At 44.3% G+C, this 13999-nt stretch overlaps 1 protein-coding gene across 3 annotated transcripts in view; it reads left to right on the top strand.

Moving 5' to 3' along the window:
* Window positions 1-13999, top strand: part of PTH2R (parathyroid hormone 2 receptor) — a 105007-nt gene that overhangs the window by 51813 nt on the left and 39195 nt on the right. For all 3 annotated transcript variants that reach the window (XM_037912995.2, XM_043525510.1, XM_043525511.1), the window contains one exon: window positions 40-193. In XM_037912995.2, coding sequence (XP_037768923.1) covers window positions 40-193 — 154 coding nt within the window. The remainder of the gene's footprint in view (window positions 1-39; window positions 194-13999) is intronic.

Raw genomic sequence — 13999 nt, 5'->3', positions numbered from 1 at the left:
ATGGTAACCCGTTATCTTTCTGTTTGGGTTCCTTGACAGGTGGGGTGCAAGATTGTGGTTGTGATGTTTATTTACTTCTTAGCCACCAACTACTACTGGATCCTGGTTGAAGGCCTCTACCTGCACAGCCTAATCTTCGTGGCTTTCTTTTCGGATACCAAATACCTGTGGGGTTTCACCTTGATAGGCTGGGGTAAGGTATATGGGACTCTTCTGTTCCTTGCATCTTTTCATCAGGCTTCTCAGAGGCAGAGGATTCTGCTATTTTACTATCCCCATTGCTCTGTTTCATCACATGAGACACAAAGAAAAAGACAGGAAGGACCTATGTCCAGCAATAATCCAGGGCCACCGGTAGTTACAGGAAGTTGATTGTGTTGAGCACCACTGGTGAACTCATCAGGAGGTACAGCTCTGCCACTGACTCCTGTGCAACCTGAGGCAAGTCACTTAACTCCTCCATTTCCCGACTCTGAAATGGGGATCATAATACATCCCTACCTCCAGGGGTGTTGTGAGGGCAAAGCAAATCATGTGATGTGCTTAATTGCAAGCTAACCGTGGTATGGTGGGGAGCACCACAGAAAAGCCTCACTATAAATTAAAATAAGAGATAATTGGATATTTGGTCCTCTCCATACTCCAGAGAGAGGTGAATCTCCTGTCCTCCTGTTAGCTTATTTCATATATCAATACACTGGCCATTATTATCCATTCAAGAAGGATCTATGAATTTGCAGAGATTAAGCCAAATTCCACTGAGTCCCTTCATGTAAATCTGCTCCTGTCAATGGTGTTACTCCCGATTTAAACCAGTGTAACTGAGCAGAATTTATCCGTGTCCAGAACTAGGGATTGACCACAAGCCTCAGAAGAGAAATGGCAGGAGGTTACTTACTGCACTGGGTCTCTTCAACAGTCATCCTCAGGTTGAACCTCTTACACTGGGGTTTGCGTTCTCATAGTCTTGCATTAGACTCATAGACTTTAAAGCCAGAGGATCCGTCATGATTATCTAGTCTGACCTCCTGCACATCGCAAGCCACAAAATCTCACCCACCTACTCTTGTAATAGGCCCATAACTGATGTCTGTGTTACTGACATCCTCAATTAATCATTTAAAGACTTCAAGGTACAGAGAATTCATCATTTATTCTAGTTCATTCCATCAAGTGACTCATTCTGCATGCTGCAGAGGAAGGTGAAATCCCCCATGCCCCCAGAGTCTCAGTCAATCTGACCTGGAGGAAAATTCCTTCCTGACCCCAAATATATTAGACCCTGAGCATGTGGACAAGACCCACCAGCCAGACAACTGGGAAAGAATTCTCTGGAGTAACACAGAGTTCTCCCCAGCTGGTGTCCCATATCTGGCCACTGGAGATATTTGCTAATAGCAGTCACGGATGGGACAAGTGCCATTGTAGGCAGTCTCATACCATCCCCTCTATAAACAGTCACTGCAGTTAAGGTCTGTTGTCTGATTCCTTTTGCTTTCACAGCGAAGTGTGTTCTCTGTTTGGTCTGTAAAGAGATCTGAGGTTAACTTCATTTTGTATTTCAGTATTTTTAACTTTTCTGAAATGGGGGAAATGAAGTTAACGCTGGTGAAATTGACAGGTGGTGGGGGCTCTGAAAAGAAAATTCATGAAGGAGAAAAAAGGATATTTACCAGGCTGAAACTCGTGTTCTCCACAGCTGATCCAAGCCTAAACAGCTCCCCCCTTCCTTGTCTTTCTAGTTCTGGGTTCAACTCAGAACCGAACAGTGAAGGTCATTAATCTTTGGAACAGCTTATCTAGTGATGATGTGGATTCTCCAGCACTTGCAGACTCTATCTTTCTATTAGCTGTACTATAGCTCAACCAGACGTTATGGGCTGGATGCAGAAATTACTGGGTGAGGTTCCCTGACCTCTATTATGCAGGAGTTCAGACTAGGTGACCACAGTGGTCCCTTCTGGCCTTAAAAATCTATTAATGGTGTGGCATGATGGTTCACCACTGACATTTCATCCCTGATACTAAGTGGTGATTCTGGCATAAGACACTGTAAATGGAGGCTTCCCTGTAACAAGTGGGGGAGGGATAGTTCAGCGGTTTGAGTATTGGCCTGCGAAACCCAGGGTTGTGAGTTCAATCCTTGAGGGGGGCATTTAGGGATCTAGGGCCAAAAATTGGGGATTGGTCCTGCTTTGAGCAGGGGGTTGGACTAGATGACCTCCTGAGATCCTTTCCCACCCTGATATTCTATGATTCTAAGTGCTGCTAGGGGGATGGTATCTGCAGTGAATAGATAAATAAGCACTGCAATGTGAGACAGCCATAAAGTGTCTTTGATTAAATGTTTGCAGTGCAGTAACACGGATCTAAGGCTACTCTTTTCATACCAAAGAGAACTGAACGAGAGAGAGACCTTGTTTATGCACAGGACCGTTCTTTACTGTCTTCTCAAAATCTCCAGGAGAAGTAACTGACTCCACGCCCCTCGGCGGGGCAGCAGTAGTGGGTTGTATGGGGGTTGGATTGACCCAGGACCTCGTGCACTACAAGCCTTGACTACCTTAGCGAAAAGACCCGGCTCTGTTAGCCAAGGCTGTTGCAGGCTCATCGATGTGCACGTAGACTGGGGTGTGTCTCAGGACTTGCGGGACAGGGGAATAGAAATGAAATGTTTCTCTGGAGATGCAGGTAATACCTGCTTTGAAGAGGTTTTCAATCCATCTGGCTAACTAGTTAGATGTTTATATGGCCCTGCATCAGCATTGTACCTGAGTGCCTATGCGAGGGCCTGATCCAAACAGGGCTCGTTGCCTGGTTTTTAAAATCAATTTCCCTGGTAAGGGAGAAATGGAAAGAAAGGTTACAGTACAGGGGGGGGAGTTTAGGCTTTATTTATTTATTTATTTATTTATTTATTTATTTATTTATTTTTATATATCTAAACATTTCAGGAAACCCAAAACATCATGAGTTTCTCCCATCTCTGGTTAGTCTCTTAAAGTAACACAACTCTTTTCAGGAGCAAGCAGGCTGCTTTTTCTTGTGAATGAAGAACACTCCAGAGGAAAAATATCCTGGGCCAAATGGAGCTCTGGGGCAGGCCCATTGAAGTCATCGGATGAATTTGACACATCCTGTTGAATGTGTCTGTTCATTCCAGCATTAGCACTTGGGAAAGCAGCGCTCCTCTCTACGTACCCTCCCCATCGTCTGTTGCTGTAAACAAAAATGTATCACTTTCCAAATCTCCTTAGCAGCTTTCAGGGTGCAGCCCTGCTTGCCATCATCTGCCAAAGCTTTGAGTTAATCTATTAAGACACACTGATAGGAAATGCTTGATTGGATACGTCCAGGTTCTATCCCTCGCTCTGACATAGGCATGTCTATCTATGTGAGCTTGGCCAAATCGTTTAACCTCCCATGCCAGCTTCACTACATCAAAACACATTAGGTATAATACTCATTAACTCACAGGGGCTCTGTGTGGTGTTATTGTGTGTAATAGCCTTTGAGATGTCTGGATGGAAGGTACTTTAGAAATGTAGGCTATGATTTTCAAAGGATCCGAAGAGAGTTAGACACCCCAGTCCCCCTGGAATGTGCAGGGCTACATTTGGATTGTTTCAAAGGTTAGGGGCCCGATTTTTAAAGGTCTGGAAAGCTATCAGTTTTGGTTTACAGCAGCAGATGATGTGGAGGGTAATTAGAGAACAGAGCTGCTTTCCCAAGTGCTAATGCTGAACGAACAGGGACATGAAGCATGATGTGTCAAATTCATCTTATGACTTCAGTGGGCCTACCGAGAGCTAAATTTGGTGTCTAACTCCTTGAACTACCTTCAGAAATCTAGCCCATAGTCCCTAGGCCAGTGGCAGTCCTACCATGGAGAATAAAGATGGGCTGAAGGTGGATTCGATATGGAGATCTCCTAGCACATTTCTCCTTCTCATAACTTTTCATTTTGAAAATGTGGAGTCCCTTGTGATTTTTTTTAAAAAAAAAAACAAACTACTAGTATTTGGGGATTATTATTTTCAAGCTACTTTTCACTCTTTCTGCTGAGTTCAGTAGCCCTTTCATATAGACTTATAGCCTGCCTCTGCAAAGGGATGGATGCGGTGACCAAATAGGCCTTTTCAATCACCAACTGCTATGATACCATTATTTACATAAAGGCCGTCAGTTACTTCCTCTTCAGTCACTTCTTGCTTTGCGTGGGCCTTTTATCTGCATAATTACTTTGGATGTGTGGTGGAAAATTAACCACTCGTTGTTTTAGGAATCAGAATTGCCAGAGGCTTTTATTTTATGGAAGCATATATGCCAGGAGAGTCAGCATAGACCCACGCAGGGTGGCAAACTGCTCTGTTTTCCATACACTTTAACAGAATTATAGAGGGTTTTCAGTGGCATTCTCGAACAATACACTTCCGCATGGGTACTTTTCCACAGACCCTTCCAATAATGCCTTATAAAGACAAGATCATACATATTGCAGCATTAAGCAATTATTTTTCAGCCACCACTGCCAGGGTCTTGCTGATAACTGAACATCTGTATGTTCTGATCATGGTAATGTTCAAATCTCAGTTGGCAGCTCAAGGAAAAGAAAGTACTTGAAGAGAGGCGCACACAACACTTGCTGGTTTCCATGCCAACGCTGTGTTCTGCATGCTCATTTACTGTTATATTTATTTAATTTTTTTCTAAACTAACATATTTTTGATAAAGTACATCGCAGCTCCTTCCCAGACACCAATTCCAAGAATGGCTTCTAAAATAGTTTGCTTAGGATCTCTATAAATAGTCCACACAAAACATATTGAATTGAGCTGAACAAAACTTGGAATGTCCGTCCTATGGGAAATTCAGGTATTTCAACATGTGTTCTTCCATTTGGAAATGGTGAAACATTTTTGTTTCAGCATTTTTGATCACAGCTAAGTTTTCTATATTTCTGAATGAAAACATTAAAGCTCTGGTTTGTTGAATTGACTTGAAATGATTAAACTGCTTCTTCCAGTGGTGCTGTATTGCCTCATAGGAGATGTGGTTCAGCTACTTGTTGCCCCCATTTTCTAGTGTGGGCTGGGCTCTCTGGCCAGACTACATCTCCCATGATGCACCTGAGCCATATGACTCCCATAATGCATCACACAGCTTGTTCAGAGGAGAGACCAAATTTAATCATCTAGCCACTTTAGGGCTTGGGATGTAGGGACTAAGCAGTCAAGTGCATGGTCAGGAATGGGTGCATAAAGAAGAGGATGAGGGTATGTGCCAAGTACTGCTTTGAGTTAACGACTATATTCAAGATAGTAGGCTGATCCGAGGGCAGACTTAGGGCCTGATTCTCCTCCTGCTCGCACTGTTCTAAGAGGAGTAATGCCTCTGAGGTCAATCTATGTAAAGCTGGTATAAATGAGACCCCTAGCGATTTTTATTCAGCTCTTCATTCCAGGCCACCATTTTTAGTTAATTGATTGGAGCCCATATTCCCTGTCTTTCATGTGTGATCAACTGCCATGCTGCAGCATAAATCAGCCCTCTGGGCGTTCACCGTGCGACCACGGAAGGGCCATGTGTGTAGCCGTACTCCTGTGCAATGTAGAGTTCTTTCAAGTTTATGCCCAGCCCAGTGAAGGTTAGGGTAAAATGTCATGCTCCCTGATGCACACCAGCTGTGGTGCTCAAGGGGTTATATACAGCTATGTGAGCGGATGGTGGGAGTACTTGAGATTAATGCAGTTTGTTCGTTCCATGCTTCCCCCTTCCCACTTTCCCTCATGAAACTGGACAGGTGAACCAGCCTATTTAGCATCCCAGCTGTCAGCCCCCCTTCCTTCCTTGACAAGCTGGCCAAGGTGAACTCCACTGCGAAGTGTTTCATTCGGTAAGGACTGCCCTTGTGATTTAAACGCTGTTCCTCTCTGGCCTCAGCGCGCCCGCTCTCCAGCGGATACTCCTCCAGCAGACGGTAAACACCAGGCAGAGTGCATCATTCAGAAAGGAGCCCACTTTATAATATGCATCAAAAAGCAAGGAGACGTTAAAACTTTTTTCAGGCCTGTGCTACTCAGCTGATAGCGTGCGGCAGGAGAGGGGGACAAAGAATAAGGGCCGACAAAATTGTTTCAGGGTTTTTTCAACTTGTTTTTTTTTCTAAACAATAACTTGGGGAAGCCAACACGAACTTGCAAAACATTTTGATGTTGCCGAATCTGAATTTTTTCGAGTCTGTATTCGCAAAAAGAAAAGGAGTACTTGTGGCACCTTAGAGACTAACAAATTTATTTGAGCATAAGCTTTTGTGAGCTACAGCTCACTTCATCGGATGCATTCAGTGGTATTCAGTGGCATTCACCTTACGAAAGCTTATGCTCAAATAAATTTGTTAGTCTCTAAGGTGCCACAAGTACTCCTTTTCTTTCTGTGTGCTGAGTCATCTGAAGTAAAAGAGTTCATACATTCCTCCAGTGCTGTGATTTATTAGCTTCATTAGAGTGGAGTGTGAGCTTGGCTCCTGGCTGCTTTTCTTGGTTTATTATTCACATCCACCCCACCATTCTCAGTTGTCTTTTTAGGGCCGGTCCATCTAAAACAGGCTTGAGACACACTTGCTCATGGTGTGATCTTAGGATATGTGTTTGTGGTGACAGGGAGGGAGTCACTTAATCTCTGTGTCTTGGTTAGTGTCGCAGTTCAGGGCTACTGCACTGTGTATTTCCCCTTGCTGGTCTACCAAGGGCAGCCACTGTAGGCTCACTGCTCCTTAGCTGTCATCTTTAGAATCATAGAATCATAGAATATCAGGGTTGGAAGGGACCCCAGAAGGTCATCTAGTCCAACCCCCTGCTCGAAGCAGGACCAATTCCCAGTTAAATCATCCCAGCCAGGGCTTTGTCAAGCCTGACCTTAAAAACCTCTAAGGAAGGAGATTCTACCACCTCCCTAGGTAACGCATTCCAGTGTTTCACCACCCTCTTAGTGAAAAAGTTTTTCCTAATATCCAATCTAAACCTCCCCCATTGCAACTTGAGACCATTACTCCTCGTTCTGTCATCTGCTACCATTGAGAACAGTCTAGAGCCATCCTCTTTGGAACCCCCTTTCAGGTAGTTGAAAGCAGCTATCAAATCCCCCCTCATTCTTCTCTTCTGCAGACTAAACAATCCCAGCTCCCTCAGCCTCTCCTCATAAGTCATGTGCTCTAGACCCCTAATCATTTTTGTTGCCCTTCGCTGGACTCTCTCCAGTTTATCCACATACTTCTTGTAGTGTGGGGCCCAAAACTGGACACAGTACTCCAGATGAGGCCTCACCAGTGTCGAATAGAGGGGAACGATCACGTCCCTCGATCTGCTCGCTATGCCCCTACTTATACATCCCAAAATGCCATTGACCTTCTTGGCAACAAGGGCACACTGCTGACTCATATCCAGCTTCTCATCCACTGTCACCCCTAGGTCCTTTTCCGCAGAACTGCTGCCTAGCCATTCGGTCCCTAGTCTGTAGCGGTGCATTGGATTCTTCCGTCCTAAGTGTAGGACCCTGCACTTATCCTTATTGAACCTCATCAGATTTCTTTTGGCCCAAACCTCCAATTTGTCTAGGTCCTTCTGTATCCTATCCCTCCCCTCCAGCGTATCTACCACTCCTCCCAGTTTAGTATCATCCGCAAATTTGCTGAGAGTGCAATCCACACCATCCTCCAGATCATTTATGAAGATATTGAACAAAATCGGCCCCAGGACCGACCCCTGGGGCACTCCACTTGACACCGGCTGCCAACTAGACATGGAGCCATTGATCACTACCCGTTGAGCCCGACAATCTAGCCAGCTTTCTACCCACCTTATAGTGCATTCATCCAGCCCATACTTCCTTAACTTGCTGACAAGAATACTGTGGGAGACCGTGTCAAAAGCTTTGCTAAAGTCAAGAATCAATACATCCACTGCTTTCCCTTCATCCACAGAACCAGTAATCTCATCATAAAAGGCGATTAGATTAGTCAGGCATGACCTTCCCTTGGTGAATCCATGCTGACTGTTCCTGATCACTTTCCTCTCATGTAAGTGCTTCAGGACTGATTCTTTGAGGACCTGCTCTATGATTTTTCCAGGGACTGAGGTGAGGCTGACTGGCCTGTAGTTCCCAGGATCCTCCTTCTTCCCTTTTTTAAAGATTGGCACTACATTAGCCTTTTTCCAGTCATCTGGGACTTCCCCCGTTCGCCACGAGTTTTCAAAGATAATGGCCAAGGGCTCTGCAATCACAGCCGCCAATTCCTTCAGCACTCTCGGATGCAATTCGTCCGGCCCCATGGACTTGTGCACGTCCAGCTTTTCTAAATAGTCCCTAACCACCTCTATCTCTACAGAGGGCTGGCCATCTCTTCCCCATTTTGTGATGCCCAGCGCAGCAGTCTGGGAGCTGACCTTGTTCGTGAAGACAAAGGCAAAAAAAGCATTGAGTACATTAGCTTTTTCCACATCCTCTGTCACTAGGTTGCCTCCCTCATTCAGTAAGGGGCCCACACTTTCCTTGGCTTTCTTCTTGTTGCCAACATACCTGAAGAAACCCTTCTTGTTACTCTTGACATCTCTTGCTAGCTGCAGCTCCAGGTGCGATTTGGCCCTCCTGATATCTTTCCTACATGCCCGAGCAATATTTTTATACTCTTCCCTGGTCATATGTCCAACCTTCCACTTCTTGTAAGCTTCTTTTTTATGTTTAAGATCCGCTAGGATTTCACCATTAAGCCAAGCTGGTCGCCTGCCATATTTACTATTCTTTCGACTCATTGGGATGGTTTGTCCCTGTGACCTCAACAGGGATTCCTTGAAATACAGCCAGCTCTCCTGGACTCCCTTCCCCTTCATGTTAGTCCCCCAGGGGATCCTGGCCATCTGTTCCCTGAGGGAGTCGAAGTCTGCTTTCCTGAAGTCCAGGGTCCGTATCCTGCTGCTTACCTTTCTTCCCTGCGTCAGGATCCTGAACTCAACCAACTCATGGTCACTGCCTCCCAGATTCCCATCCACTTTTGCTTCCCCCACTAATTCTACCCGGTTTGTGAGCAGCAGGTCAAGAAAAGCGCCCCCCCTAGTTGGCTCCCCTAGCACTTGCGCCAGGAAATTGTCCCCTACGCTTTCCAAAAACTTCCTGGATTGTCTATGCACCGCTGTATTGCTCTCCCAGCAGATATCAGGAAAATTAAAGTCACCCATGAGAATCAGGGCATGCGATCTAGTAGCTTCCGTGAGTTGCCGGAAGAAAGCCTCATCCCCCTGGGCCGGTGGTCTATAGCAGACTCCCACCACTACATCATTCTTGTTGCTCACACTTCTAAACTTAATCCAGAGACACTCAGGTTTTTCCACAGTTTCGTACCGGAGCTCTGAGCAGTCATACTGCTCCCTTACATACAGTGCTACTCCCCCACCTTTTCTGCCCTGCCTGTCCTTCCTGAACAGTTTATAACCATCCATGACTGTACTCCAGTCATGTGAGTTATCCCACCAAGTCTCTGTTATTCCAATCACGTCATAGTTCCTTGACATCACCAGGACCTCCAGTTCTCCCTGCTTGTTTCCAAGGCTTTGTGCATTTGTATATAAGCACTTGAGATAACCTGTTGATCGCCCCTCATTCCCAGTATGAGGCAGGAGCCCTCCCCTTACAGACGTTCCTGCCTGTGCTTCCTCCCGGTATCCCGCTTTCCCACTTACCTCAGGGCTTTGGTCTCCTTCCCCCGGTGAACCTAGTTTAAAGCCCTCCTCACTAGGTTAGCCAGCCTGCTGGCAAAGATGCTCTTCCCTCTCTTCGTCTTTCTTGTGTAGAGACCCACATCTCTCTCCTTCCTATGACCGGGGGGTTTCCAGCCTGCATAGTTCCCGTAGTTCTGATATTCTAAACAGGCCAGCGTCTGCACGCTGCTTTCATTCTAGGGGCTATGAACAGCTGTAATTGCCAACAGTTATGAATTATCACACAGTTCTTTCTAAGCAAGCACATTTATTCTTAAGGTGAAAGCATTACAGAGACAACAAATTAAAAACAATCAAAGACCCTACAGGCAAGCTAATAAGCATACCAGAGATCAGCCCAACTCCAATCTTGAGATCTGGTGGGAGTCAGTCCTTCAAACCCCACCAAAGGTTTTATTTTCTGTGGTGACACTTTCATAACAGCCTTAGCTCAGAACTCGCACCCACATGGAAGAGGTTAGTCTTTCCTTTATACGGTTTGGGCATTTTGATCTTGAGATTCCAGAGACAGATAATCAGTAGACAAAGGTCCTCCCCTCCAGGCATAGCTTCAAAAGGCAGGGGGGTTGCATTACCAGAAGTGGGGAATTAGCATTTACCTCTCCTTAGTGTTTTCCCCAGGAAATCCGCTTCACATGTATTGTCCAAAAATCCATTCTTGTTTGGCATATTATTCAGTGTAGTCCTTTGATCTTCTGGGCCTTACATCACATCTCCCCTGTAGCCTGATTGATTATTGCAACACACACTTGTCACAGATAACAGATTCTTTATTCAGACAGCTGCTTAGAGTTAATTAAGAAGATGAAATTTTTGAAAAACACAAAGGAACTTTGAGGTTTAGTTAATACAAACAAATGTAATTGAAATCATTGAGAAATTAATATATACAAGTATAATTTAAGTACAGTAAAGTGGTTTCCTGTATTATTCATCCTTGCAATCTAACCTTGTGCATACATACAACCTTCTGGAGATGAAGCAGTCAGTGAACATGCTGCGATATGTGTCTCTCTCTCTCTCTCTCTCTCTCTCTCTCTCTCTCTCTCTCTCTCTCTCTCTCTCTCTCTCTCTCTCTCTCTCTCTCTCTCTCTCTCTCTCTCACACACACACACACACACACACACACACACACACACACACACACACACACACACACACACACACACACACACCCCTTTTCTCGCTCTCTCTCTCTCCATACTTTAATTCACCAAAGGGTTTTATTGCTGGTTTTTGTTTGTTTTTTAAACTTTCTCCCCTGTCATACTTTCAGGTCACAGGGGTAGTGACTGGGGTTTGTTTTCTCTCTACCTTTACTTACTACTTTGCTTGATGTAAATGTAAAATATATTGTTTTGTTTAAAGAGATACTGAACTTTAGAAATTACTAATACATCTAAGTATCAGAAGGGTAGCCGTGTTAGTCTGAATCTGTAAAAGCGGCAAAGAGTCCTGTGGCGCCTTAGAGACTAACAGACGTATTGGAGCATGAGCTTTCGTGAGTGAATACCCACTTCGTCGGATGCACTTCGTCCGACGAAGTGGGTATTCACCCACGAAAGCTTATGCTCCAATACGTCTGTCAGTCTATAAGGTGCCACAGGACTCTTTGCTGTTAATACATCTAAAGGGTACTAAATTAGATGTTCTGCAACAGTAAAGACTGTTAATTGCTGTTGTTTGATACATTCTGTAAATTTAAAATAATGATTTTGAGACTGATTTATGGGGAACCAATTTTAATTCTGTTCAGTCAAATGTAAGTTAAAAGCAATTTGCTTCCCTTTTTAATAGACACAGATAAAACTACCAAGGAAATCATTTCCAGTTGCGTACATCAACATATTGGCAGCTGGCCAAAGAGTTTTAAGCCACATTTCACTGTTCCCTCCTTTCAGCTTTCTAGCTGAAGATTACAGCTGAATTACAAGTGAAAGGCACAGAAACAATTAATTAATGCCTTTAACTTTAAACTTGATAAACTAATTAAATAATACCTTTATGATTATTTGTCTTTTAATGATTAAAGGCAAACAGATTTGTAGTGTATGTGGGGAAAAGTCCAGGTAATATACACATTTTACATAAACCTTTTTACTTCCATTACAGCTGGTGGCCCTTCTGTATGGCTTACAAAATACATAGCTACGCAGCCTCTCAAACCTGTGAATAACTAAGCTTCCATTATTGTCTGATACGCAGAGGTTCCTTCTTTTAAATAATTATATATACCTTTGTAATTAGTAATATATTGTGATTATCATTCAAATAAAGTTGTCCACACTATTACCACCCAATTCAAGTGCTTATAGCCTTTGAGTTGTATGCAGAGCCTTTGAGTGGCTAAAACTTTGTCATTAACAAGAGTAGGAGGTATCCCCCCTTAAATATTGATAGGCACACAGGCCTTCGGCCATTCCTGACTAGAACTGCACATGAGAACTTCTACAGTTAACCCTTTGCCTTCCTGTCTCAATCGCCCCAATCAAACACAGTTACCCTTTCACCTTCTCACTTTAGCATGACAAAGTCAAGCTTCTCACACTAATAGAGTAGGCCTTAACCAGAGCAAAGCCAAATAACCCAATTATCTGGATTCTCCTCTTTGCCCCCTAGCATGTCTCAATCGAATAAAGCTATCAATATTAGGCCCTGCAGTGTCACTAACTTCATAGCAAGCTAAAATTATACATGAAATAGGGTCATAGGTCAACACCTCCTTAGAGAGGTTACATACAATCCTGGCCTACAATAATACATAAAATTTTCATTTAATGAAATGGACCTGAAAGATACTGAAGCTTAATTTCATTAGGTGTTTCAAGGGTATGGGAGGAAATTGCCATATATGTCACAGTTACTATTAATTATAAAAGTGGATAAAGCACCTTGTGACAGCCAGAAGCTGCAGCTGACTTTGAGGAAGACATAAATAAAAAGCACTTGGACACTGAAGCACACTGAGCTTCCCTTGCACCTGGGGAATTTTAATACTCTTTTGGTGCCAAAAGGGACCGGGTAGGTCCTCTGCTGTAAAGGGTTGTAGCTTCATTGACTTCCCTGGAGCTTTACTAGTTGACACAAGCTGATGATTGGGGCCTTTTGACTTTTATCTTATACTTTCCAATTAGATTGTTAAGCTCTTTGGGGTAGGGAGGTAGCCTCTTTGTGTTGTGTTTGTACAGCACCTAGCACGGGACTAGGACTAGGGCTTGTGGGGGCTACAGTAATACAAATAATGAATAAATAATGTTTTTAAGTAAAGAATTAATCCTTGTTTCTTTCATTCTCTAATACCCTTCTCCAATCTGACATTAACACCTTCCTTTCTTCCCCGCTCTTTCCTCTTCATTGTTGTTTCTCTATTTCTTTCATCTGTTGCAGTCTATCATTTCCCTGCCCCATAGTCCCTTCCTAGATGTTGTGGACATCAGTTAGGGTGAATACATTTTAACTGTTGGAAAAACCTGCCCCCGGAACAAGGCAGCGAGTCTTCTATATACTTTTGAATAGCTCTGCTGTTTCCGGACCACCCTTAATAGACCCTACAGGTCCTGACGTAACCAAATGCAATCAGCCAGAATCCTCTCTGCCACAGAGGCTCTCCTGAACAGGGATGGACAGAGTTGCAAAAGTCTGAATCTGGATCTCAAAGTTCATGGATGTTGACATACAGGATTTGGCTCACTCTCAAAGTCTAGATCCTTGCATACACTTCCTCCTGGCTGGCAGTGTTCGTGTCTGGGGTTTTCACTCAGATCCCTGTCTTCCCAGCTTGCTAATGATTGTGTGTGCCTAAGGGAATGTCTACACTGTACTGTAACCCAGGGTTAGTAGAACACGAGTTAGCAGACCTGGGGTTTGTTAACCTAGGGGGCTGAGCATCGACACTCGTTTGTAACCCCAGGTTAGGAATTTTTGAACCCTGGATCCCAACCTGGGGCTCCAGCATCTACACTGCATTGTCTGAACCTGAGTCCAGCCACCCAGGTCCCAGGCGTCCTCTCACCCTCCCAAAATGTGGCGGTTCTAGCCCTTTGTTTGTGGTGCAGCGTGGGCAAACTTAACTGTCCACCACATTTGACTGTCCAGAGGACAAAGTCAGCCCATGGGATTGTGGGGCACTTTTGGCAGAGTCCCAGAGCACAAGTCCTGTGGGGCTGTTTCTACAGTGCAGAGCAATAGGGCTCGAACCCGGGGTCCTAGCTTGACTCACCCTCTGG

Source organism: Chelonia mydas, chromosome 11 (genome assembly GCF_015237465.2).
Source record: "Chelonia mydas isolate rCheMyd1 chromosome 11, rCheMyd1.pri.v2, whole genome shotgun sequence".
NCBI lineage: Eukaryota > Metazoa > Chordata > Testudines > Cheloniidae > Chelonia > Chelonia mydas.
Note: the sequence above shows the minus strand (reverse complement) of the source record. Positions and strands in the feature narration are given on the sequence as shown.